Here is a 27,963-nt window from a genome sequence, read left to right on the forward strand (position 1 = left end):
ATCTGAGCGTTCAGGAGTTTCTGGCTGCTCTTCATGAGAATGAGAAGAACTTTATTGTCATTGCACACTTTCATATACAATGAAATTTAATTTGAGCTGCCCTGCCAACGGCAGCTCAGGCTGCTGCATCCAGAGCGCGCTGTCTGTCCATCAAACCTTCATCAACTCTCGAATCAGCCTGCTGGAAGAAGAACAAACAACATCCCATTGGACTGAACTGCTCCAAAATTGTTCAGTTTTTTTTCTACTGGACAGCTGTGAATGAGGCCTTACAGAGACCAAACGGACACCCAGACTTGTTCCTGCACTTCCTCCTGGATCTGTCACTGCCGACTAATCAGAATCTCCTACATGGTACCTTTAGTGGTACCAGGCACTGAAATGAACAAGAAATTGAAGAAAACAAGGGCGGTCTAATAATTTTTTTCCAAGACTGTAGTTATGAACTTGTCTCACTGCTCAGTTTCTGTGCATCCATAATACACATATTCCACACTTTAAGGTGGTATTTATTAAATTCTTACTGAGTTGTGAATCTACTGTGTTTTTGCCATACTTTTTTTTTTCTTTAAATGAATTGCATATTTTACTTTCAATTGTTATGGTAAGGAGAATGTTTTCTTTTTCTAGTCTTGGAACCTATTTTATTGGATTCCATGACCCCAAAAATGTACACTTTGACACCAAATTTGTCATTCTAGCTATCACAGAAGAAAGATATGGGAATCTAAAATATGGCTAAAATGTGATCTTAATTGTGTCTTAGTATAAATTTATTTCTATGGCCCTAAGGTACTTCCATGCCAAAGGAGACCTTTGCATCATGACTTGAAGTCAAATGTCACTAAACCTCCCGACTAAATAAAGTATATTGAATTGAATTGAACCCTTCTGTTAAAAAAGACAAAACAAAACTGTAAAACATAGAGATAATGGTGAAAAGTTTGTGTCACTAAAATGGACTTTTCTGGTCCTACGACAAAGAAATAATAATTCTTTGTCAGTTCGTAATTATGCATAAGATTAACTTAAATAAGATAAACATAAATGCTGAATAACACCAATCTTTCATTGTTACAGAGCTTATAACTTTATTGTCACTGATATTCAGAGTCCTGACATGAAAATAATGTCACATCACCACAGATGCTTAGCATACAGTGGAAAAGATATAAAGCTAGCTAGAGCTAGTGCAAGCTAATAATATCATAACGTTATTAGCTTGACACAAAGGCCAGCAATGCAGCCTTTTAAACGAATAATGATACATTTTTTACTGCTATTTAGCTATTATGTTATCATATTAGATGATGATATAGACAAAGTATCAAAAAAGTAACATTAACATACATTCTATGGTATTGAAAAGCAAAACTTGGAGGTCCATGGGTGCAACTTTCCTCAAAAATCTTATTTTTAAGCTTTCACATGTTACAAGTAAGTATTTAATTTTTGTAGGCCTCCATATGACTCTTGTAAACTGTAAAAAAGTCTGTGTATGTACATCTTTTTAAGGAATTACAGAAGCGTATTTTGTACTCTCAAAATACTACAGCAACATGCCTTAGAACTACTTCTGTGTTATCTCTTTCTTGCTCTATTACAGTGTAAATCTACAGATGCAAAGAGGAAAAATGATGTAAATAAAACTTAAATGTGCATTGTGGAAATTTCGTATACATTGTGCAGACACACGACATGTTACGGAAGCAAAACAACACAAATCTCAAGAGTGGTGAGTGCTTAAAAGTGAAATACGAAGAAAACACTGTTGAACTCCAATAATGCTTTGCGCGCCAATGGTTACTGCAGGTAGTATCCGTCGGAACATCTTTTCTTTAAGCCTCTTCGATAGTGCAATTTAACGTCGCCCCTCCTCCGCCTTAGTTATGACTGCCTCACAAAGAAAATAAGACGATAAGAAAATGTAAATAGAGAAAATAACGACGGTTGTCGAACAGATAATTCATAGAGATTTCTTTTTTAGATAAAACTTGGTGTGCAAGCAGGAAGTGGAATTAATCCGTTAATTTCGTCGACATAGGGGCGGGGCTAGCTCACACATAACTTTAGTGCTCAGACCACGGAGCCTCACAAAGCACAGCGCAGACCTCAACACAACGAGCTGTCCAGCCCCCAGCCCCGCTCCTGGCGAGAGGAAATGAAGCGGAGGCTCAACAAGAAATACTTGGTTTTGATTCTGGCATATTCTGGTTTACTTCTGCTAATCCCGTACGTGTTAGATTACCGGGATAAATCCGTCCAGCACGCGAAGCACGGACTGCCGCAGCAACAGCCCAGATGCCCAGATCTGGACAACACGGTGGCGCTCCTGTGGGATAACGGATACAAAGTGAACGGCAGCGACGCCACGGAGCCCGCCGCCAACAGGAGCCAGGCTCGGATACATATCTACCTGCATGCCACCTGGAGGACGGGCTCCTCCTTCCTGGGGGAGCTGTTCAACCAGCACCCAGATGTTTTCTACTTGTACGAGCCCATGTGGCACATCTGGCAGGCTCTGTACCCGGGGGACGCGGGGAGCCTCCAGGGCGCAGTGCGGGACATGATGAACGCCCTGTTCCGCTGCGACTTCTCCGTGCTCAAACTTTACGCAGGCTCGCAGAACATCACCACCTCCTTCATCTTCGGCTGGAAGATGAACAAGGTGATCTGCTCGGAGCCGCTCTGCGACGCGCACAAGCGCCACGAAATCGGGCTGGTAAAGGAGGACCAGTGCGCGAAGTGCCAGAGGAGGGACATCAGGGAGCTGGAGAGGGAGTGCAAGAAGTACCCGGTGATGGTGATCAAAGGAGTGCGCGTTTTGGACCTGAGCACGCTGGTCCCGCTGATGAAAGACCCTGCGATAAACCTGCAGATCATCCAGCTCTTCAGAGACCCCAGGGCCGTGCACAACTCGCGGCTCAAGTCCAAGCAGGCCCTAGTGAAGGAGAGCATCCAGGTGCTGCGCAGCAAGAAGCAGACCGACAAGTACAAGCGGCTGCTGGTGCCCAGCAACAGAGTGAACCGGGCGGAGAGCTACGTGTCCAGCGCCATGGAGCTCATCTGCGACAACTGGCTCAGCGACATGATGCTGGTGGTGAACGCGCCTCCCTGGGTGAGGAGGAACTACCTCCGCATCCGCTACGAGGACCTGGTGCTGCACCCCATGGAGGAGCTGCAGAGGCTCTACCGCTTCTCCAACCTCTCCAGCTTCCCCGCTCTGGAGAAGTTCGCGCTCAACATGACGCACGGCCACGGCTACTCCTCAGACAAGCCGTTCCTGATATCATCCAGGGATGCAAAGGAGGCTATCTTTGCCTGGAGGGAGAGGCTGAATGTGGAGCAGATTAATCAGGTGGAGGCCTACTGCAGTGAAGTCATGAGGCATCTGGGCTACCAGAAGAACAGCCTGGACAAAGCGACATGAGGATGTGCCACCAGATGTCAAGGTAGGGACACTCAGAGGGGTTTAACCTACGTGTTGACCCGTTTTAAAGTTTGAAAATGTGGAGAAAATACATATATTTTCACAGTGACACTTCTGGTGTTTACATTTTCAACATTTTTTGGTGGAAAAAAATGTTAAAAATGTTTCTTTAGGAACATTCACCAAAAAAAAAAATCAATCAAAATCCAGCAAATTTCACTGGATTTTGGTTGATTTTTTTTGGTGAATGTTCTTAAAGAAAATATTAGAAGTTTTACTGATAAACATGTAATCACTTTAGATATTTTTAGGATTTTTTGGAAGATTTTTCCTCATTTTTTGAAAACATTTACAAGAATTTTCTAGCTAAATTATTTTTTAAATAAAACTTTTAAGGAATTATTGTAATTTTTCTTCCTGAAGGTTTTGCAAATTTTTAGAAATTTGTGAATTTTATGCATTTTTTTCAGAGAAGAAAAAAAAAACTTGACAACAGGATGGTTAAAGCAAAACAAAAGGAGACTTAAAGCAGTGTTTGGCTGTGGAACAAACCATAAGAGTCATCTGTGCATCACTTACCCTTTTTTTTAAAGCTACATATTTGTCAGCACAGGAAGTCTGCTGCTACACTCTGTGGCTCCATAACTTATGACCTCAGCCTGACTGAGGCAAATTGAAACCAGAGTATAGCAACAGACCATCGCATTTTGATTCTGTGCACACTGCAGGCATACCATGGTGGATGCATCTGAAAATCTCTTCCCACTCAAAGGCATATTTTGCTTGTTGTTGCTTTCCTTGAATGGTTGACCTTTACTGTGCAGAAGGATGTTTTCAGCTTGCATTTGCAGAAAAGGGGAAGTTTTGGTTTGGAATGCAATTCAGTTTTATTGCCAAGTATGTTTTCACATAGAAGGATGGGGATTTGGTGCATTATAGTAAATAGAAGTGTTGTATGTTAATAGACAGGAAACTTTCTGAGAATACCTAAATGAGCAAATGCAAAGACTTTGAAGAGATAGAAAGGTGATTGATATATTTATGTTTATATGCAGAAATGTGCTACTTATTGGCTTATTGTAATGTGGAATCACTTTTGTGTGCAAACTTAAACATGCAGTTACTTGTATGAATATAAATTATTAATTTTCTCATCTCAGTCCCACATCATGCTATCTTGTTCAGGCAGTAGCTTTGCTCTTTACTCTTATCACCAAAAACAATCACTCCCCTCGTGTTGTCCTGTGGTTCAGATTGACCCTTTTAAAGTTTGAAAATGTAGAAAAATACATATTTTCACAGTGAAACTTCTGATGTCCACATTTTCAACATTTTTGGGAAATCTTTGAACATTTTTGGGTGGAAAAAAAGAAATGTTACAAATGTTTCTTCAGAACATTCACAAAAAATTCAACTAAAATCCAGTGAAATTCATCAGATTTTGGTTGACTTTTTTGTGAATTTTCTTAAAGAAAATATTAGAAGTTTTACTGATATATATGTAGTCACTTTAGATATTTTTAGAATTTTTTTTGAAGATTTTTACTAATTTTTTGAAAATATTTACAGGAATTTTCTAGCCAAATTTGGGCGATGTTTAAAAAAAATAAAACTTTTAAGGAATTATTTGAATTTTCTTCCTGAAAGTTTTAATTTCAGAAATTTGGGGAATTATTTGCTGAATTTTTGGATTTTTTTCAGACAAGGAAACACAGTTTTTGGTCCCTGTAAATGAGGACAACAGGAGGGTTAATATGTCACAGTTTAGCAGCTGCCTTTCAAACGTCCCCTTTCCATGGGGTAATCACGTGCTGTTTTTCAGATTTTAATTAGTTTTGAAGCGTATTTAACTTCAAAACTCAAACATAAAATCTGCAAAGGCTGAACCCCGAATCCAGATAATATAATTTTATAGCATTGCCATTTAAACACAGTTGACACCAGTGTGAGGGATGCTAGTGAGACAGTCAGAAGTATTCCCCCCACTTTAATGACCTGCTGTTTAATAGAGGCCTCATTGTTTTGTCCCTGGCAATGCTGGGTGCTCTCATGGATAGCGGGGGGCTGGCAGGGAGTCACTGGGCCTCAGACTGTGCTGTCAAGAAGGGGATCATTGTGCGCGGCTGTTCGTGATGGGATGGAGCTCCCGGGGTTACAACCAGGCTGTCACCGCCGACTCTCACAAGCAAGGCCCTTAAGAGCTGCCTGCAGGCCGTGGCAGGACAGCTGCAGCCCTGACAGCACTATGAACGTGTCTCCCGCATGTGTTTCAGTGCAGCTGCGTCATAATTTAAGGGTTTTATTTTAATCCTCAGCTGATTTTTTTCTCTCTCTCTCTCTCTCTCTCATCCAGCGTCCTGCTATTCGAAGCTGAGGGCAAAAGGTGGAATAACAAAACAAGGAGCTGGAATGCGGTTCCGCTAGGAGTTCTCAAGCGCGCCTTTTGGGCTGTTTTTCCTCGAGCCGAGGCGGGTCAATGGACTGGAGAAAATCCAAGTGGAAAGAGCAGCTCAGTCACAGACAGCCGAATTAGAAACGAGGAGAAGGCAGCTTATTTTCACAATGTTATCTGTTTGACACCAGCAGGGTCCGAGAGAATGTGGGGAGGGGGATAAAACGAGACGGACGAGGCCGGTCTGTGCTGCCGTTACACTGCCCGGCCTCTATCCTTCTGTCCTTTTAGCAGCACTAATCCCTCCTCAAATCCCCTGCAGCCGAGGGCCATAAAAAGCCAGAGATGGGTCCTTCTGTGGAGATGACTGCCAGGATCCAGAGTGGCAGCATCAGGTTCGCTCTCACCTGCGTGACTTATCCGTCCGCTCTATGACTAAGCATGGCGGTAATCTCGAGCATTACTGACACTAAACTGCACCCAGCTCACTAACAGCACTAATGTAGAGAATTCAAAGGAGAAACTACAGTGTTTTCTGGAAAAAGAGGCCTCACTGAGGAGCTATTGTTCCACCCCCGACCCCTCAGGAATCCAGACAGCTGCAGCGCCCCGTTGACAAAACACTCACATGGGTGTGAGATTTTCGAATGTCCCTCAGACTACTTGGAGAGCTGCCTCTGCCCAGTGAACTTCTTCTCACAAACACATCACACGGTACTGACTCGCACTGTTACCTGTTGTTTGTAGTTTTGTTTTTGTCTAAAACACTGTAAATAGCCGTGATATCACTCTGATTTGAAGGATGTGTTGCGGTTTTTACAGCATCCACGTGTTCAACTTCACAAGTTGGTTCTCGAGTAAATGTTCAAGGTGAATTCCATGGAGACGTTCTCTTGTCAAAGAAGGAAGTAACTTTTAGACTATTTAAACTGACTAAAATAAAGGGGGAAAAACTACAAATGAAAGTGACTGTGACTGCTGTGAGCATTAATGCTGGTTGGAAGGATTTGTCTGCTAGCTGAGTTACTGATCTAATGGGAACGAATGGGAGGTTTAAATGACATTTTCCAGTTGGATTTTAAACATTATAAACTGCATGCTTTTTCAGAGTTGATCAGTGCGCATAAATGAGCATTTTGAAAACTGAAATTATGAATACAATAATGCACCGCTGGCCTCCATAGACTTAAATCCAACATGTCACCCAAAACAACTTCCCCTCATGTTCAAATCTGCTCTTTTGAAATAATTCAAAAATAGTTCTTATTTGACACATAATCATACAAAAATTTACATTGTTAAAGTATTTTTATATCCAACTAAGTTAATATCAATTTAATCTGAGCTATGTATTTATTAGCTTAAGCATTATATTTTACCATATATCCCTTATTTTCAGCTATTTATTTATACTCCAAGCTAATAATTTCCAACCATTTTGCCTAATTTTCACTGATCATCCATTGTGTTTCGCTAACAATTTATTTTACTCAACAAATCCATGTCTTAGCCATACTTTCATGCTGCTGTATTAACCATTGACTCACTTTTTCCACCATTACTCGTCTTTTTAAATAATTTATGTCGTCCTTTTGTCTTTTCTACAGATTATTGGTTCGATTTAGTTGTTCAGGTCTACTCAGTTATTTAGGTAAATTGTAATTTCTGTCAGTGTCAGATTAATTATGCTAAACTTCTCACGTACCCCCAGACTAGTGTGGAAGTACCCCCTGTGGGACTTGTAATCCTGGTTGGGATTTGAAGGATTAGTGGGCAGCAGTGAGGACTTTATCTTATGTATCGTCTACAGGACTTACGTTTAAAATGCAATAGGACTGAAAGCCATAAACACTCATAAAACAAAGTGTCCATCTCAAACTGGATGTGTTGTTCAAATGTAATCAGACACTACAGATCATTAGAACAATATTGAACGATTTGTGGCTGATATAAGAATTTAATGGCTGTCTATGGAGATTATATTGATGGTAATAACTTTACCAGTTGTAAAAATATCAGACATGTACACACAATTTACCTAGATTATTTCCTCAGTGGCATCAAAACTAAAAGCAAACTAGTTTATTTTAACCCTCATGTCGTCCTGCAGATCAAACCGACCCGTTTTAAAGTTTGAAAATGTGGAGAAAAAAAAATAAAAATTCACAGTGAAACTTCTGATGTTCACATTTTCAACATTTTTAGGAAATCTTTGAAAAATTTTTGGTGGAAAAAAGAGAAATATTAAAAATGTTTCTTATGAACATTCACGTAAAAAAATCAACCAAAATCCAGCGAAATACGCTGGATTTTGGTTGATTTTTTTTTGTGAATGTTCTTAAAGAAAATATTAGAAGTTTTACTGATGTATATGTAATGACTTTAGATATTTTTAGGATTTTTTGGAAGATTTTTACTAATTTTTTGAAAATATTTACAAGAATTTTCTTGCCAAATTTGGGGGATTTTTAAAAATAAAACTTTAAAGGGAAACTTTGAAGGAATTATTGGAATTTTCTTCCTGAAAGTTTTGTAAAGTTTCAGAAATTTGTGGAATTTTTTTGCTGAATTTTTTGATTTTTTTTTTTTCCCCAGACAGGGAAACAATATTTTTTGGTGCCTGTAAACAAAGACAACAGGAGGGTTAAAACATACATATCGATATACAAACAGTACATCGACATTTTTGAAGTAACAGTTGATCAAAAAATACAAAACAATACACAACAACAGCATGTGGCTCAGAATTAGTCTTTTTATTAACATGTTGACATGCAAACTGATGGCGGATGGAGCCTGGCAGCCGGTTGCTACTAGAAACAACAGGTGCACGTATAGACGATCGGGCTACATCTCATATTTCTCAGGTACAGAGAGCATTTAAATATAGCCGGCAAGACAAGTGACAGCACAACAGTCTGGAGAGAGAAACGGAGAGTGCACAGGAAGGTTACATAAGAGTGTCCTCTGCTCGAGGTAAAGTGCCGAACTCCGCTCATTTATCTGTCTTCAGCCGTCGTTTAAGTCGCTCACGATGTCGACAAAGTGCTCCTGAAGAAAAACTCCAGTTTCTCTGCACTAATGTCAGCCGATACAGCAGGAATTGTGGGGAAGAAAAAAAATCAGTTTGCTTTTCACATTCCAGACACACAATAACATCTGCTGCATGTACTTTTCTTGGGGCTGTGCAACCTTTCCATATCACAGTCAAACAAGTGATTATTCCGTCAGACACTGAAAGCTGATGCTAAACAGCTTCACTGCAGTTTAGAGGAGCCACACTGCTTACAGATTGGCAACAGATTTACATAACTACGCAGATTCATTTCCTCGTACACGTCTCCAAAGTTGTACGGGGGGGGGGGGGGGGGGGGTGCTTCTCCCTCACACGAAAGCCTCGGATTCACAGTAACGCCTTTCACACCTGCCCCCGTGTGCTCATACATAAATGCAACAGGCTCTGTGTGCAGTCGGAAGGAAGGGAAACAAAAGGCGACGTGTGCCGTGTGGTGAATTTAAAACGAGGACCGGTTCAGGTGTCGGGACTAAATAAGGAGCAAGAATCAACAGAAGAAAAACCTCTTATTCCCAGCTGTTGCTTCAAACCAGCTGCTGCACCACTCTGAAGTGTCTGAGTGGAGCGTTGTAAGCCCAAGGTCATACGCTGCTGGTTGCATTTATTGGATAAGAGCTCAATGTAGCATCTTGAGGAGGAAACTATGCAAATCAACAGGTTTCCGCTTATAATCGTACTGCATAGGAGGAATTTCAGAACTGCAAACAGTGAGGAAATGTGGTTAGAAGATCCGGTATTAATAATTTCACGTGTGTTGCTCATGGGCGATGCAAATCAGTCCGTTTGTGTGGTCGGGTGCTGAAAATGTCGAGTGGGACAAATAGAAAAAGTGAAATACTGAAGACATGTGAGTTAAGCAACAAGTGAATGGAAGAACCAGTCTAGTGTTGAGAAAATATGGGGTAATACGATACCAAAACAGGAACCGTAGACGGTTCAAGTCTTTTTATTAATGGAGAACATCATACAGTATGTTCCTGTTCATTATCTGTGTTTTCAGAAAGACGGATGATCGGGTTACTTGTAATTAAAGCTGAAGGAAGTCTCGAGTTTAGCATTATTCATGTGCAGCAAGGAGGAATGAATGAGGCAAATTAGCTGCACAGTTGTTTGGCATTTATTAGTTTTCTGATAGAGTTAGATGAGGAGATTAAAAATGTGCTCACTATGCCACCAGCTGGTTAGTGTAGCAAGAAAAATAGAGTACAAAAAAATCAACCAAAATCCAGCGAACTTTGCTGGATTTTGGTTGATTTTTTTGTGAATGTTCTTAAAGAAAATATTAGAAGTTTTACTTATATATGTAATCACTTCAGATATTTTTAGGATTTTTTTTGGAAGATTTTTACTAATTTTTTGAAAATATTTACAAGAAGTTTTTTTTGACAAATTTTGGATTTTTTTTAAATAAAATTTTTAAAGGAAATTTTTAATTTTCTTCCTGAAGGTTTTGCAAATTTTCAAAAATTTTGGGATTTTTTTGGCTGAATTTTTGGATTTTTTTCAGACAAGGAAACAATATTTTTTTGGTGCCTGTAAATGAGGACAACGGGAGGGTTAAGGTGAAAATGTAAGCAGACAAATGTGAACTCAGAAAAGCTCCAAGAAAGAACAGGAAACAAACAGGGAAATTCTGTTAATGAAAGTGTGTTAATATTTATATATATTGGGGTTAATATGTGGGTAAAGAGCCCAGAGACATCAATGTTTATGTGTCAACACACTGCTGATGAAGGTAAAGGTTTAGTTTATATGCAAGCACTTCTTTTATTAATCTCCTGTTGTCTGTGGTTAGTGTCAGGGGTCTCTGCCTTTTATTTAGTTCGGATTTTAAGTTTCACATGTCTGAAACTTTGGGGCCATAAGTTCAAAGTAAAACCAGGTAAAGACGTGGTACTGGTTGCAGCGTTTCTTATGCTGTGCTGCATTTCGAAACGCAACAAGTCACTTAAATATTGAGCTGCAACAACGAATGGAATTAGTCGGTCAGCTGAAATAAATCAGTCATTTTGCAATCAAAAAAGTCAAACATTCGCTGGTTTTAGCCTCTCCAATGTGAGGATTTACATCTGTTCTTTGTCATTTTGCCTTCTATAAAAACTGGCCTCTCAAACAAATTAACCAATGAAGCGATTAATCAAGAAACTCATCAGCAGATATATCAGCATGACAAGAGTTGCAGCAGTTCCTTTGATGACTAGATTTTTTTCTTCTCATTTAATTAACATTTTTTTTGCAAAAAAAGAAAAAACACAATGAGGCCTTGTCTGTATTTTCCTAAACTGCATTAGGGTGCATGCCTGTTTCTACAATTTGGGAAAATCAGTCTTTTTTCATAAGAAACAATAAAATTAGTCCCTCAATTGTGTTATTGGCGTTAAAAACAGTCCAGAACACAGAAAAGGATCCCAGCCTGCTCAAAGACAAGACACACACACGTTATCTGTAACAGTCACTGAGTGTAAAGCACTGAGACGAGCGGCTCCGATAAAGAGGAACAAAGCTCAGCATTGTAGCTATTTACATGCTCACGTTCTTTACCCATGACGAAGGAAACGTGTTGGCCGTCCAGCTCTGTGCTCCTCACAGGCCTCAAGCGCCTCAAATGAATGCTTTTGTGTGAAAGAATGGATGTTTTTCTCAATCACTGGACTGTTAGCAGCTTTGGATGGATGGCAGAAATGGAACTCAGTCTGTGAGGCCTCTGCCACATCTAGATGGGTCTGGGGCTCTGAGCGTTGTGTCGCTGCTGACTGGTGCACTGTGAAGACAGACTGATCACGTTTCTGCTTCTTTCCCAGCTGAACACACTGAGCCACACGTTCAGAAGTGCAGATTGAACCTTTCATGGGGGCATTTTGTCCCCACGTCCCGGTTTCCCTCCTGTTTATGCAGCAGACAAACAGAGACGTTCTCTCTTGACGCTCGTATCTCCTGGAGGATAAACTCCATTTCTGTAATGAGGATGAAATGCTCCGTGTGCTGAGCTCCCCGGCCTACAGGGAGTCACTCTGACCCTCCTGTCTACTCCCATATCTCCGTTCTGTCTTTTCTCTGAAGCTCTGCCTGCACAGAGGTGGAGGGAGCTGAGGGGCGAGGCGGTCCGTGGGTCGGGTCAGGGAGGTCGGCGGCTCAGGCGGGGGCCGAGTCGAGGTCAGACGTGGTCCTCGATGGGGAAAACCAGCCGTGTGCCTCGGCTCAGCAGCTCCTGCTCGCGGGAGTCCAGCTCACGCTCCAGCGCCTCCTCAGACGTGCTGCCGCTCCTCTTTCCATTGGCGCTCCAGCCCGACCCCCCAGCAGCGTCCGCCCCGCCGCCTGAGGCCCCGTTGGCCGTGATGGAAGTGTCGCCGAACGTGAAGGTCAGGTCGGCGTCGTTGCGGATGAGGTCGGTGTCGGGGTCCCTCAGCTGCTCGTGGTTCTGAAAACAAACCCAGAGTGGAACATGAGGGGGGAGGGACGGAGAACGTGGGGACGACACATTACAGATGTAGGACGCCGCAGAGAGAACACATGGCGAGAACAGACTGACATTAACGGTGCAAAGGCTCATAAGGGACACTGTGGATTTACAGAGGGGTAGGGAGGAGACTTTCACTTAGTGGCCTGCACTGCATCAACTGGATTAAAGAGAAATTAAAAACAAACATAGCAGAAAACCACAAGCTGCTCAGCAACACGCAAACCAGCCCACAGCGGCATGAGAAGTCCGCTCAGAAGCACATGTTGCATCCTGGTTAAGCTCTCAAACACGGAGGTTCTCACGGCTCTAATCGACTAGCTGACGATCGATAGTTGGCCCATGTCCTCGGGGAGAACACGATGAGCCGGGTCGATGCAGGGATTACTCTATGGAAAGGATCAAAAAGTATTACATAACCATTTCTCTCCAACAATTATCTCGAGGTTCCTTTCTAATTCAAACAGTGACACAGTTGCCATCCCAAATTCTGCACTGCATCCTGAAGCGCAAAATGAGTATTAAACATGCATCTGAAAATAGGACCAGACAAATGCACGGCTAACAAAACTGTTCAGCCTTTTTAGAAAATTAAACTGTACATTTGTGACCCATTTTTGGAGATTAAAGTCTTTACTAGGAACCAATGGGCTGGAAGCTTTGGTTCACAGACAGTTGGACCGTATTAGGAGGCGGACTAGTGCATGACTGGTTTTTGTGTTTTCATTAACCTTTAATTTCTCGTGGTGTGAATGAACTGAATTGTTCATTAGATATTTAAAAGCCTGACATGCATTTTTTAACACCGTATTTTCAAAGTCTTGCAAATTTGAGGTCAAAAGGAAACAAACATCTGTTTTGTTTTTGAGGCATTTTTTCACTTCCAGAGCCAAAGTGGAACCAGGCAAGGAGCTTTATTTAATCCAGTCTCCCCCTACTTGGAGACACAGAGCCCTGATTATAGGAACAACCACCTAAATTCATGCCTCTCCTGGCTGGCAGCCCTACGCAGGCAAACCAACAGCAACAAACCAGGAGGGGAAAACATTTCTGAACGCAGAACTGAAGACTTCACTCTCGAGGATTTAAAATTGAATAAGAGACAATCTACTTCTACTTTATGGTGCAGAAATGCAGTTTAGATTGTCTAAGCGCAGGGCTCTGTGGGTCACGGTGAAAGGAGCGTATAACTGAAAAACAAGCCTCCGTGTGCAAGTATTTCACATGAGATGAAAAGGAGACTTTGCCAGAGTGAATCCAAGTGTGACCATTGCTTCAATGGCCATTTCTGTCTTTAAAATATCAGAGCGCAGTGTCTTTCAGAACACTGGTCATCATTGAGGTGGCACTGAAAGGGCCCTTTTGTCCCCGCTGAATGTAAAAAGGAGACTCGACCGTCCATTTTCTCTCTCGCTGAAGGCCTCGGCTCTTTGTGTTTACTGGCAGCCACTGAGAATGCTTTGACGATATTACTGTTCTCCTGAGAGAGAAACCTTCAGTATTCACAGAGAGCCTTCCTGCAGCACCGACTCAGCGCTGAACATCGGAAAAGAAAACTGCTACTTTAAGCTGCGAAATGTTTTGGTTACAGCTTATTTAAAACATTTCTAAAATCAACATTTTAAAAATTCTAGCAACACCAAAACATGTTTTCTATACAGTATCCTTTTTATCTTTTTTTGTCACTTTTTATCAAACTTACTGATAAGTTACTCTTAGTTTGCCTTAAAGAAGCGAGATAAGTATGTTTTCTGTGAACCCAAGTGCAATATAAATGAAACCAACAGCACAGAAGACATTACTCAAAATGTACATCAACATGAAGACGATGGGAGAGTTGAGGAGGAGCAGAGCGGGCCAAGACTGATGGTGTCACTCATGTGACAACTGTTTCTGTTAAACAGCTTCTGTCAGCAGCTGCTCAAGGTAAGAATATAGATCAAAGTAGATAAAAGTAAAATGCTGCACCATTAAATCACCAAGATGAAAGTCAAACATCAGCTCATGTCCACAGATACGTTTAGAATGACTTCCTGTAGATGGCGTCCTCCTGTACGAATGCGTTCTTGAAATCTGCTGTTGAGATTCCTCATCGACCGCTGCAACATCTCAGCTGGGATACTGTGAATTTCATCCTGAATTCTCCGTTTTAACTCATCCAGAGTTCTTGGTCGTGTCGTGTGCACTTTACTCTTGAGATAGCCCCACAAGAAAAAAAATCAAAAATTTTTCCTGCATTCGTACAAGAGGACGCCATCTACAGGAAGTAATTTTTAAAAGATGAAAATTCCATCATTGTTTCTTAAATGGCATGTTTTAAGGTTTTAATTACTATGAATTAAATATTTTTCTTCCATCACTCTTGGTTTTATTGGATTGTTAAAAACTTCCCGTTTTTTTGTGTCACCCTGCACTTAGACTCCATTATACTGCAGAGAGAAATATTACTACACTTACCCGACAGCTTTTCCTTTAAAGCACAGTTGGACCTTAATACTACGCTATTATAAAGTACATCATAATTCTCCCTAAAGTCTGATTATGGCCTTTTCTTCACCTCCTGTCTTGAGCTGCATCACTACATAGTGTGTGATCAGCCTCGGGGGGTTTTGTTTACATTCAAACCCTGAACAATCGTAGTTTTCAGTACATCTTGTGATTCAAGGCTTGCAGCACGTCTTCTAAAAAAACACGATGACGCATGATGACGCTCACAGAGTATTCTTATAAAACCTCATTTGAAACTTTACATCCTGACCAGCAGTTAATTGATTTAGAACAAGGCTTCTCAGTTGTCTCCATGTGGATTTTTCTTGTACATGTACAGCTTTCTAACATGATTTTCCACTTGTCTAAATTTTTATAGTGTTTTCATTTCTATGATTCTAAAGTTCAGTACATCTAGTAAACATTCTTTACTAGATGTACTGAACATTCTTTATGGAACCACATAGATAAAATGGCCTGCATGGACATACATTTGATTATAATTCATGACAACCAATACAAGTATAATCAGCTGCGCCTGAGTCAGTCAGAAGAGGAATAAAAACGCTACTTACACATTCATGCAGCAGCAATAACAAACCGTATAACAAATAAAAATAGAACTTTTACAGAGCCCATTCTAGTGTGCAATGAATACTTTTACTTTGGACTTAAAGCACATTTTGCTGATAATAATCACATAATTTTATTTAAATGAGCTTTGAATTGTCGGCTTTTACTTGTAACAAAGTATTTTTCAGTCGTGGTATTGATATTTTTACTTCAGCAAAAGATCTGCATTCATTATGCTGGTGTTCAAATGTTAAATGCTAAAAAGAAGGCATGTTTATGACGCTGGTAAACGCAGCAGATCAGGACAAAGACCACTGCAACCAAATGACATCACTCCACAGGCTAACAAACACAACCTACAAGTCATAGCAAGATTTCAAATTTTGTAAAAGATATGACATTTTACAGAACGTTTTCATGTCACACTTACTGAGATGACAAATGCTTTTTCAATTTACAAATAGAAAAAAATATTCTGGATGTCTTCTTAATAGTCTAAAATGTTAGGATGACATTCTTTTTCTTTTTAAACGGAACTTATTTGTGTACTTGCAGATTTGTTTTGTATTTACTATATTTTTGAGCGTTTACATATTTTTATATTTGTGGTAAGTGTTGTTTTTTATTTACAGAGCACACATTTACACATGAATTGTCATTCTATTCACACTAATAACATCGAATAAAAATGCAGCTCAAAGCTCAATCTCCTTAAAGTGAAGCTGCATTTCCCAACAAAGTTTATGTCACAAAGCATTTTCATTGTTTTTATCCACTGGAACATCCGGAAATGTCTAATTTTCCATGCTCTGCTAACCAAACTATAAGCATTGTTATTTTAAACATGAGTATACGATTAAATAATTGTGTTTTTCAGCTGCAGGCACTGACCTCCAGACAACATGCACATTCTGAAGAGAGATTGTAAATTTGGAGCAAAGAAGAACATTTTTAAAGCTCCCAAGATGAAGCTGCATACAGTGTTTAACATCTATCAGCACATTTGTCTCTTCAGCAACAGTTTAAAAAGCCATTATAAGATATTTCCCTAATTTTAGTTCAAGTTAGAGGAATCTTGTTTTGTGAGTCTTGCTCACAGTCGACCAGCTACTGATTTCCTGGAGGAGCTTCCTGTGAACTTGGCAAACTGAACGTTTATTACCAGAACTGATCCACAACTTAATGACTACAGTGTGTTGATGATGGGATTCCTGCCACCCAGACAGGTTTTTTTCTATCACACAGTAAGTCCATGTCGCCATGTGTTTGACTTTACACTCTTTCAAACCGTTTGAAAAAGCTGCATAGAGTCTGGAGTCTACCAGCTGCTCTGGAAAAGCCGATTTACAGCAGCAGTTTTGGTTTACACTTCAATCAGACCCTATTTCACCCTTCTCACCTCACTCTCTAAGTGTTTATCATCAAATTTGAGAACTTTCTTTGATAAAGCTCTGACCAGACAGCATGCAGGAAATGGATTTTCTCCACTTTCTGCCGTGCGAACATGGATTTTTCACAGCTCACTGGTCATGCACCAGGTCACTGTTTGTTTTGTTGCTGCACGCTGTGTTTTTGTGCAGCCAGACACTCACCTCGTAAGCCTGTGGGCTGGTCAGACAGCTGGCCAGCGGTCCGCAGTAACTGGGCAGAGTGGTGGTGAGAGGTGGGCCGCTGTGGGTCAGGATGGGCTTCAGGTAACTGGGCAGTATTTAAGGAGAACAGCCCAAAGTGCTCAACAACTCTTAACAAGAACAAACACTGATTAAATCTGCACGTCTGTATACTGTTGCCGTCTTCGTGAACACAAAACTCGCTGCTTTTTAAAGTAAGCTATAAAGACATCAGTAGATGAACTATTAACTATTAATAAATCTGTTAATTACGGCTTAATGAACCATTTTGTGGAAGGTAGTAGTCAAATATCAATCAAAACTATTCCATTCAGCTGTGCACTTAGTGTTCATAAGCATACACCCAGCAGTGAGTTCTCCTTCTCCTCCTGCAGAAACTCAACATAAACACATGAATTATGGAAAAATAAGGCGGACAATGTCTATATTTAGAGCTTCAACCTCTATGAGCTTCTGTTTGAGATTAGCAATTATTAAATTATGGATTATTAAATCAAATTCTGTGCTCGGGTCTAAGAATATGAGCCTCACTGATTTACAACATGTTGCCGTCATATGAACAAAAGCTGAGCTGGTGGAACGTTCAGGTTTACAGAAACACTGAAACTCAGTAAGCATGAGTTTGATCGAAAAAATTATTCTTTCCGTAAGATGAACATTATTAAATGGTCTGAACCTTGTGACATCTCATCACAAAGTAAGTTTCACGTACACTTCTGCAAAACTTCCATATAAGAGGAGCAAGGGTGCCAGAAAAAATACATTAAAAATAGTGGAATATTATAAGGTTCAAAAACTGTATCTGTAAAATTATATTTTTATGTAATTTAAATATAGTAAAATAGTCAGATTTTAAAAAACTAATAAGTGTTTGTAAAAATACTGATTTTTGATGTGAACCTTAAGTACAGTTCTGCCTTATTGTTCTTACAGTTAATGTGTAAATTAAAACTTTTTCTGTGATTTTACTATGTACTTGTAAGACATGTTATTTAGTATTACAGAGAAAATCAGTAACAGCAACACTAACAACAAATTATTTACAGTTTTTCGATATTTAATATACATATTTCCTTCGAATAACAGCAATTCTTTTGGATTATTTAAATATAATTTTTTAAAAAGTTGTGCTTTTACAGTGAAACATGGGAAACCAATAAATTATCATTTATAAAATCATAATTTTGATGTGGACATAATTTAAAGCTTTGGCTTGTTTTATTTTTTTAGGATTCACATGTAAAATGATATTTTTTTTCTGTAATTTTACTAGTTATGATCTGTAATTTAATGAAACAAAGAAAATTATTTATCAAATTTTAACCCTTTATATAAATAATTTCTCTATTATCTACAGTGATGCTGTAAAACACCACCCTTATTTCTGATTTAAATACAGAATAAATTCGGGTAACTGTATGGTCACAGTAAAAGAATCTTTGGAGAAAAACACACATGATGCAGGGTCATGGCAAGGAAAGTCCTATTTTAGACCCTCCAGAATGGGCTAAAATCCTTGATTACGCGAATAAATATGCGGGGTTTTTATGCCATTCTATGCGGGGAAATTGCGGAAAGTTGCAAATTATGCAAATAGTTGTGAAATATGCAAAAAGATGCAAAATATGTAAGAACTGGGAAAAAAAGGTGATTCTTCTCCTACATCCTGTTACTAGGCTACCCTTTTCACTTCCGTTTTTCCCGCTTCTGAAGTGCTGCAACATGGTTGATTTTCTTCGGTGCTTCAGAACGATGTTGCACGGGGTGCAAAAAAGTTCCCCCTCACTTTCGTGCAGTAAATCTGGGTACTGTTTTGCCTGGTCTCTGGCTGAAATATTCGTAGTTAAATGTGATCTTTGAGCATTCGCCATTCTTGTCTTTCGTCTCTGAGCGCAGTGCTCCGCATCAGCTCGTGCTTCTAGTGTGTGTGTGAATGCGCGAACTGATGCCGTCAGGCCGGGCGTTACATAAAAACTCACAACTCCATTTATATTGGTTATAGTTTTCTCATTTTATGCGGAAATTGTGAAATCAAGCGGGACCCGCATATTTGTCTTTTTTTCGTGGAAATGTGAGATTCTTACGGGAATTACGCGCCGTTTTGCGGGGATTATGCGGCCTTTTGGGAAATAATTGACCCCCGCATATTCAGCGGCATTTTGGTGATTAATGCGGGAATTCATGCGATCGCATAATCGCGTTTTTCTGGAGGGTCTACTATTTGTCATTTCTGATTTTTGATGTAGACATAATTCACAGGTTTGGCCTGTGTTTTTACAGTTAACATGTAAATAAATGCTTTTTCAGTGGTTTTGCTAGTTATTATCTATAATGTCACAAACTAGGAACAATCTGTAAAATAACAATGAATGATTTAAAAAAATATATATAGGTAAAAATGTTATTTTTTCCACATTCAGCCTCCTCAGTGCTTACAGAAACAAAATCAACTGAGCCTTGTTCATCCTCCATACAGTATTTTGTATGAGTGAACATGAGGAGCTGGAAGCAGCTGAGCGCAAAGTGATTTTGTGATGCTTAGCAGCAGTGAAGCCAAGGGAACCAGCAGGCTCCTCTGCCTCTTATTTCTAATAAGTCAGGCTGAATTGCTCTCTGGGAAAAGTCGGCGCCCTGCTCAAGCGGTCGGGTCTTTGTGTGGAGAAAAGCAGCCGGCACCTTGTCAGGACATGCATCAAAATCAGCTGTCGAACTCAGCAGTCAGTCGCACACTCCGGTACCCAGAAATCATTCTCTGTGTCATAAATGTTTACCTCAGTTCTGGGAAATGGGAGAAGTCCACCCTGTTTGGCTTCAGCTGCATGCAGCATGTGTCACCAGGGGGAAAGTCTCGGCCGTAACAAACAGCTGCTGCGCTCAAAAGCAGCCACACAATCAGCCACCTGGGGAGACAATCGCTCCGTCGAGATGGGAAGGAGGCAGGAAATGAGCGGGAGAGCTGCTAAACACATTAACTTAAGTCTGTTTATGCAGCCACAGTGAACAGGGAAAGCAAATATTATGTGAGCTCATGTAAGTTAATCCAAGGATGATCCGGTCAGCATAAGGCTCTGGACAATCATCCTGATGGATATGAAACCTGATGGGACCACAAACAGCTAGACTAGTTCAAACAAACAATTACTTCATGGCTTGAAAGCAAATGATGCACATATTTGTTTGTTTCAGTGAAGCAGGGCACAGAAAGGATACTTGTGATCAAAGGTGTACCACAGTCTGAAGAGCCACGCACTCTCCTGCTTGGTTTTACTCTGTCCTTCTGCCTGGGAGCCGTCCTGCAGACACACATGGAAAAGCAACACATTTACACATTATAGATTCACTCCACAACAATATGTGGACGCAGAGATTCCTCAGAGTCTGTTAGAGGATCTTTAAAGGGAATTTTAGATCCAAAAAAGCTGATGAACAGCGGCATTGGGCTACAGGAAAGTGAGCGCGTGATTTTTGCTATCGTCAGGATCAGCATTCAGATAATCATATGACTGCAGCAATATGAGGCGGATATAACCGAAAGATCCCAGCATGCATCGGGGCCACACATTGCCTCTGGCGTTTTTTTGTTTTTCATTGTTCTCCAGAATATTTCCATACTTCCAATACCATCTAACAGTTATGTATTACAAGTTAAACTGTTGTGTTTGGTTGAAGTGCTGCTGTTGATGCTGTAGTGACCATCAGAGGCCTTGTGTAAATACATTTCTTCTCAAATCTTGCAAATCAGAACAATTTACTTCAAAAATGCTATTCGAATGCAGTGGAACTTTGTCAAAAGCTCTCACAAAGCATATTTTGTTAGCATGATTAATTGTATATAATGTGATTAAACAGTAATTTCTACACTTCCTGTTAAAGGAATAATGAATAAAACTGATAAATACCCATTCTATCATTTAAAAAATGCCATGTTTTTGTTTTCCAGCAGTTGATTTTTCATTTTCAGCTTAAAGAAAATTAATTACAGCTCAACTGACATCAGCTGACTGACACTGTCGGCCAGTCCTGTCTTTTTTTTTTTTTTAACAGAAGATAATGCATTAAAGGGTGTTTGGGGTTTGGGTTTGTGAAAATGGTATCATCACATGGTGCAGCTACAGCTCTCCACACTGTCTGCAGCACATGTAGCAGAGCCTGCATCAAAGCTGAGCAGATTGTAGCACATTTTTAACATTATATTCAACCAGGTAGTTCTTTGAGATTAATTTTTTTTAAGGAAGATCTGGCCAATAAAAACCCTGAGCAAGACAACAGCAGACACAGAAAAAAGAGTAAAGCACATCAAAAGAACCAAGGAGCTAAAAGTAGATTAAAGAAGATCCAGCTTAGAAACAGTAGCTGCACACTTCAGTGGTGCGGAGTCAAGCTTTGTCTTCACAGTAAGCTGCTAACTAGTGTGTGGAATACATTGGATTTTCAATACAACTCTGATATTAATAAACACATTTTTTTATTCCTTGTGATTGTCAGGCTCTAACAAAAACTCATTTGTGTTTGAAAATCAGGCCATGAAAGAGGTTCATCCTGTAAAAGTCTTGAAAAAGCGGATTGTGAATATTCCTACGCCTGCAATGTTCAGATAATTTAAAACCAAAACCTGCGTTGAAGTTTGCAGCAAATCATTAACTATCAAATACAGTTAAATAGGTTATTCACAAATGAAGCCCTGCAGCCATCGGCATGGGAATAATGTTTGGGATTATGATACCTCCTGGAGGCACAGAACATTTAATTCCAAATCCTGTCTCTGTAAAAAAATCCAATCATATTTAAAGTAAATATCAAAGCTCTCAAAATGATGTTTCCCAAAATGCCGAAGAGTCCTTCTAACTCCAAAATCTGAAACCAACTGATCAGTGTTTAATCACTAACATTACATAAGATACCAAAATCAAAGCATTCTGTTAAATATTAACCTACAGTGCAGCGTGGGGCAGAACAGTGTGGACAGGATTTATTACCTCCGCCAGGAGGTTATGTAATCACCGGAGTTTGTTTGTCTGTCTGTCCGTCTGTGTGTGTGTGTGTCTGTCTGTTTGTCTGTTAACAGCATAACTCAAAAAGTTGTGGACGGATTTTCACCAAATTTTTTACAGGATGTCCGGAAGAGCAAGAGTAAGAGAAAAAATTTGGTGAAAATCCGTCCACAACTTTTTGAGTTATGCTGTTAACAGACAAACAGACACACACAGACACAGACAGACACACACAGAGACACAGACACACACACACACACAGAGACACAGACACACACAGAGACAGAGACACACACAGAGACAGAGACACACACACACACACACACACACACACACACACACACACACACACACACACACACACACACACACACACACACACACACACACACACACACACACACACACACACACACACACACACACACACACACACACGGTATGGCGGAGGTATGTGCTCTCAGAGTGCTTTTCTAGTTGTTATATGTAAAATAAAACTGAAAGTAGGTGAAAGAATCCTGCACGGTGTGACAAATGGGACTGTTCTGCTTCTGCTGTCTCGCTCAGCAAGTTCACCACAAACTGGACTATTTATGTGGGCAGACCTGCTGACTGTCGTGCACATCGACAAAAAAGAGCAGAAGTAGAACAGTTTCAGCAGCATTGACTAAAAACACAATAAGTGAGTGTAAGTGATGTCCTCACCCCTTGTAAGACCTGGAAACTGTCTCCACACGGCTGCTGGTCCTGATCTGGATCCACATCGACCCTGCAGCATGGGAGGAAAAGCGAAAATATCAACAAATCATGAAAATGTGATTTACTTTGGGGGTAGCTCGTAAATTCTCATACTTGGTCGATTGGATGCCAATAAACAGCATTTGTCAGCAACCTCATCCTGTTGGTCTGCGTTTTCCTCATTTGTGGCGTCTGGTTGTTTTTTGTCGATGCATGTTGTCATGAATTTTGAGACGTTTCACTTTCAAATCACGCTGCAGAATGTGTATGTAGCCTCTTTATGCTCTATTTGAAGTTGCTGTGAAAAGCAAAGCCTCAAAGTTCTCACAGCTAAGCCTGTTCGTCAGACAAATGTCGCAAATTAGCATCAAACAGCAAAAACAAGAGTCTGCAAAACAGAAACATTAAGGCATTCCACATTCCGAGTAGCTCAGCAGACGGCAGTAACTTTAGGAAAAAGATTTTAGCTCGTAACCCAAAACCACAAGTTTGATTTTCACCAGCAGGGGAGACACCATGTTAAGTCCGACCCCATGACAGACGAACAGTTTAGCAAGCAGGAAACAACTGTGATTTCTTTTTCACACAGTTTGGATCAACATAGCAGGAATTAACGTAAACATGGATGGAAAACCACACGGTCAGCCTCAAACAAGGTCAAACTCAGGCTTTGGTTTGCCAATGGTGCAGAACATGTGACATTTTTATTCATGATCAGTAACAAATTGTGTCTTTTACTTTAAAAACAAAAACAAATGAAAGAGACAGTAAAGTTCACATCTAGTGTGCGAACCAAACCATAACTTGTTTTCACTTTTTTGTGGGCAAAAACAATAAAGCATTTGATTTAGATTTTATTTATTCCCATTGATGAGAAAATCAGTTGTAAGAATAAGGAAACGGATTAAAGCAGATGCTGCCGTCTGAGTTCAGCGCCACAGAGTTCAGTTTGTTCTTTTGTTTTGTTTTACAGCTGCTAGTATAAAGAAAGTTCTCTGGTCTTTGAGTTAAAGTGAAGTCTATGATATCGTGCCTCTATGCTACGATGGTGTTGCCAAGAACAGCATGCACGTCAGAATCTTTAATTAAAGTGGACTTGCTGTGAGTTATACAACAATAATAGTCTAATTCTGTGCTTCATCCATGATGAAAGGAAATAGAAATGCAGGGCAGGACCCCACAATGTTTCACTAATAAGGTTTCCAAGAGGGCTTTTTTTCCTTGCTAACGAGTCAACTTGATTTTTGAAGTAACATCACAGCTGAGAATTTCCACCTAGAAACTGCAACGAAGACCCAACGAAGCAAAGAAATCATTACTAGGTGCAGTTTGCGGTAATAGCCTTAGAATCTGCTCTTTCAGGCTTTCTGTCTCCATTGTGATGTGGGATGTAGAACAGCTTCAACTACAGCATTAATTAGTTGGAGCAAAACCACAACCAATAGTAGTCACTGGCCATATCTCCAGTTCTATCAGTGTGTAGACAAACACTGCGGAGGGGTTGTTATGCCAGCCTACATGTCAAATTTTACGAGATGACGGTATTTAAAAAGAGAGAAAAGTGCCGAAAAAAAATGTTGTTTGTTCTCCTCACTTTACAAACAACACTTTAACGAGTGAGTGTTGAGCTGCCCCGCAGGAAGAACTTGTACCTCAAACAGGTTCTACAGGAGAGGCGGTTGTTTTGCTCGGATCACACATAAAGTTCCAGGCCCATCCCGAAAAAACAGCCTGCAATTCCAACAAGAGAAAACAACCTATTCTTCTTCAGATGTGGTTTCTGGTTCGAGCATGTGTGGCTGAACAATATTGCAGTTTGCTGTTGTGTTGCGCAGCGAAGTCTGAAACTCATAGGAGAGCTGGTGTGCTCGGGATGTAATAAAAGTTGGAGAAGTGAGTGGACAGAGAGGCAGGGACTTCACAGATCAGCAAAGAGGAGGCAATAGTGCAGAGTTAGCACTAACTCATTTAAAGTACGAAAGGATTATCTTCGCGGAGAAAATGTCCAATGATGTACAGAGATGAGCTTTTAGGAGTTAAATCAATGACTGCGAAGGGAGTTGAAGAACAGTCCGGCTGCCCTATAGTTTGCATCCTGAGCACAGTTTTATGTATTAGAACCAATTCTGAGTCACAACAACCCATTGTGTTCAAATTTGTTGGTGGCCCGGTGGTAGTGATGCTATGTTAACCCTCCTGTTGTCCTCATTTACGAGCATCAAAAAATAGTGTTTCCTTGTCTGAAAAAAATCCAAAAATTCAGCAAAAAAAATTCCCCAAATTTCTGAAAATTTGCAAAAAAAAATTTGGGAGAAAATTCCAATAATTCCTTAAAAGTTTCCCTTAAAAGTTTTATTTAAAAAAAAATCCCCCAAAATTGGCAAGAAAATTATTGTAAATATTTTTTAAAAATGAGTAAAAATCTTCCCAAAAATCCTAAAATATCTAAAGTGATTACATATATATCAGTAAAACTTTCAATATTTTCTTTAAGAACATTCACAAAAAATAATAATAATAAAAAAAAAAAAAATCGACCAAAATCCAGTGAAATTTGCTGGATTTTGGTTGATATTTTTTTGTGAATGTTCTGAAGAAACATTTTTAACATTTCTCCCCCCCCACCAAAAAATGTTCAAAGATTTCCCAAAAATGTTGAAAATGTGGAAATCAGAAGCTTCACTGTAAAAATATATTTTTCTTCCACATTTTCAAATTTTAAAACGGGTCAATTTTGACCCACAGGACGACACGAGGGTTAACCAAAACATCAACTATTTTAACCCAATTCATTTTAGTGTGTAGCATCTTTAAATCACCACTACTTAAAGGTTTATTTCTAAGAATTAAATAAGAACATCAATTCTACCCTCATATGTGTTGTTTTATATCTGTATAATAAGCTACCAGCAGCAGCCGTGTATTTTATATTTCCAGACAGGCCAGAAACAGCAAGACAAGTTTCTGTCCAGAGGTTAAAGGTTAAAAATCTGCTTTTCCAGCACTTCAGTTCACCAATTAACTTATTATATCTTGGCTGTTTAATCTGTACAAAATCAAAGTTGTAAATTAACATAAATATCAATGCTTTGCAAGGCATCTTCCTTGTTGTTTCCCTGTCTTCATTTTTTGGGCTAAGTCAAGCTAACCTGCGGTTGATGTTAATTTTTTACTGTACAGATGTTTTCATGGTTCATTTTCTCATCTCACTCACATATATTTTTAGTTTTCTGAGCTGGTCATGAATAATTTCTCCCGGTGTATCTTACCAACAGAGAAGGATTAAAACTGAACACGAGCAGATTTTAATTCACGTAAGCCGACTCTAATCCTCGTGGACAGAGGTCAAGGCAGAAAAATGCCTATGGTTACATTTTATGCTGCTCCTGGTACTGTACAGTCGAGGGTGCAAATAATGGCTGTAGTTTTCTTTAGACTTCTCCACCACTGTCATACAGAGGAAGCATCCACTCAGAGTGACTGAGTAACTGCAGCGTCTCTCTGCTTTCCATCTTTGCAGCTTAAGACGGCGCAGGACGCGAGTATTCAGCTGCCTTTCAGGTTTTTCTCCTTTCTCAAAAACATGCAATGAGGATCTTCAAGGAGAGGAAGCTGCACAGAGGTCAAAAGATCTGCAAAAACAAAGTGCAGAATCAGGAAGGATGTTTGAGGAACGGACCTGAGGTTGCAACACACGCTAACCAAAACGCCACCAAAAGAGAAAGAGACCCAACCCAGCGTGCATTTCCTTTCTGATAAGACAAAAACATCTTCATATACTTGCATACTTATGTAACAGAGTGCTCCACTGACTTTAGCTCACCCACCAACCTTTAATCCTAATCCTGTAAACATCCTCTACTCCCCTTTAATCCATCAAATATTCCTTGCAAGCAGTTTTGTTTGCACGATTTTCCAGTCGTCTAGGAAGGACACGCAATCCCGAGCAGAGTAAAAAACGGACACACGACTTGGCACAGCTCTCGGTTTCTGCTCATTGCCTTCGTCTTTTGCAAGTACTTTTCAGAGCAGTTCACACAAGCCTGCTGAGCTCCTTCTGGGTTACAGAGTGTGATTTGTTCTTTGCATTGCTGTGTGAAAAACTAGTGGACAGTCAACTGAGAGACAAAAGGAAAACTACAACTGATTCAGAGAAATGCCTGGAATGAAGCACTTTATTGCATAATGCTACAGTAAATTCAAAAGAAGAAGCACCTCCAGCAGAAGCAGGCTGGCGTGTAATGCAGTAAACTCTCTGCTCAGTTGATTTAAAAGCTGCAAAATCAGTTAAAAATATTCTGACCCTAAACCATCCAACTCGGTCTTTGACAGTTTGTCATTTGTTCCATGGCCCTTTATAGATGCCCAATGTTCCCCTTCACCAGAAAAATACAGAAGCAGACAATGAGAAGAAAAACCCCATCGAAGACAACACACGCTTTCCCAACACCAGCTACTGTCGGACAGTTTGTTCACGTTCACATACAGCACCTGAGGTACTGCCACTCTCCATGCTGACGTCGCTCTTCCTGTAATTTTTTTCCGTTCCCAAATCTGTCACATCATAAACAATATGCATTAAGTGCATTAAAACCTGAAGCACATGTTTACAGATTCTTCATAAACTGAGATTTGGTCTGTGCAGAAAAGACAAAAAAGGAAACTCATAAGAGGAACTGGAACACAAACACTAGTCAGATCAGCATTTTAGATTCAGCACATTTAAAGGAACATCATTCAACACGATAAATTTGCCCACCAATGAATGTTGAGCTAATTTAAATACATTTGGGAAGGGCATGAATACAGTTAAAGTGCATCTCTATGCAGATGACACGAGTGTATTCAGTTCTGTTTTCTTTGACGTTTGCTGACTGCTCCTTATTTAGTTATCACTGCATGATTTAAAGTTTGTGTTGAATACTAAGAAATACAAATTTATGATCTTTTCCAGACCTCTACCTCAGATCTTAAATACTGCAGCATTTTAACTTTAGGATTGGAAAAACTTCAACACTTTTCCTACAAATATCTGGTTGATAGGACCCATAGAAGATGTATAGATATATATTTGGCATCTGGTGACTAAGCTGAAGGTTAGGCTGTGTTTTTATTGTCAAAATAGTGTCCTTCTTACTTTAGCAGATAGGAAAATGCTTGTACAGACTACGTTCTTGAGCGACTTATA

General features: G+C 39.9%; 2 protein-coding genes across 3 annotated transcripts in view; one reads left to right on the forward strand and one right to left on the reverse strand.

Annotated features, from left to right (window-relative positions):
• The first annotated feature begins 2,072 nt into the window (after nt 1–2,072).
• On the forward strand, nt 2,073–6,791 carry chst7 (carbohydrate (N-acetylglucosamine 6-O) sulfotransferase 7). Its single transcript, XM_022216047.2, has 2 exons — nt 2,073–3,452; nt 5,784–6,791. The coding sequence occupies exon 1, from the start codon at nt 2,162–2,164 to the stop codon at nt 3,428–3,430; it is 1,269 nt and encodes a 422-aa protein (XP_022071739.1). The 5' UTR covers nt 2,073–2,161; the 3' UTR covers nt 3,431–3,452; nt 5,784–6,791.
• A 1,766-nt stretch (nt 6,792–8,557) lies between these two features.
• Nucleotides 8,558–27,963, reverse strand: part of slc9a7 (solute carrier family 9 member 7) — a 49,336-nt gene continuing 29,930 nt past the window's right edge. The window contains exons 13-16 of one of the 2 annotated variants that reach the window (XM_022216049.2): nt 22,743–22,806; nt 20,257–20,339; nt 17,008–17,113; nt 8,558–12,316 (exon numbers count right to left, since the gene is read on the reverse strand). In XM_022216049.2, coding sequence (XP_022071741.1) covers nt 12,053–12,316; nt 17,008–17,113; nt 20,257–20,339; nt 22,743–22,806 — 517 coding nt within the window. In that variant the 3' untranslated portion in view covers nt 8,558–12,052. The other variant, XM_022216050.2, reaches the window with a different exon arrangement.

This window comes from Acanthochromis polyacanthus, chromosome 4 (assembly GCF_021347895.1).
Source record: "Acanthochromis polyacanthus isolate Apoly-LR-REF ecotype Palm Island chromosome 4, KAUST_Apoly_ChrSc, whole genome shotgun sequence".
Classification (NCBI taxonomy): Eukaryota; Metazoa; Chordata; class Actinopteri; family Pomacentridae; genus Acanthochromis; species Acanthochromis polyacanthus.

What these genes read in the sequence shown, in the direction of transcription:
- chst7 (XM_022216047.2), top strand. Translation starts at nt 2,162, where the DNA reads ATGAAGCGGAGGCTCAACAAGAAATACTTGGTTTTGATTCTGGCATAT.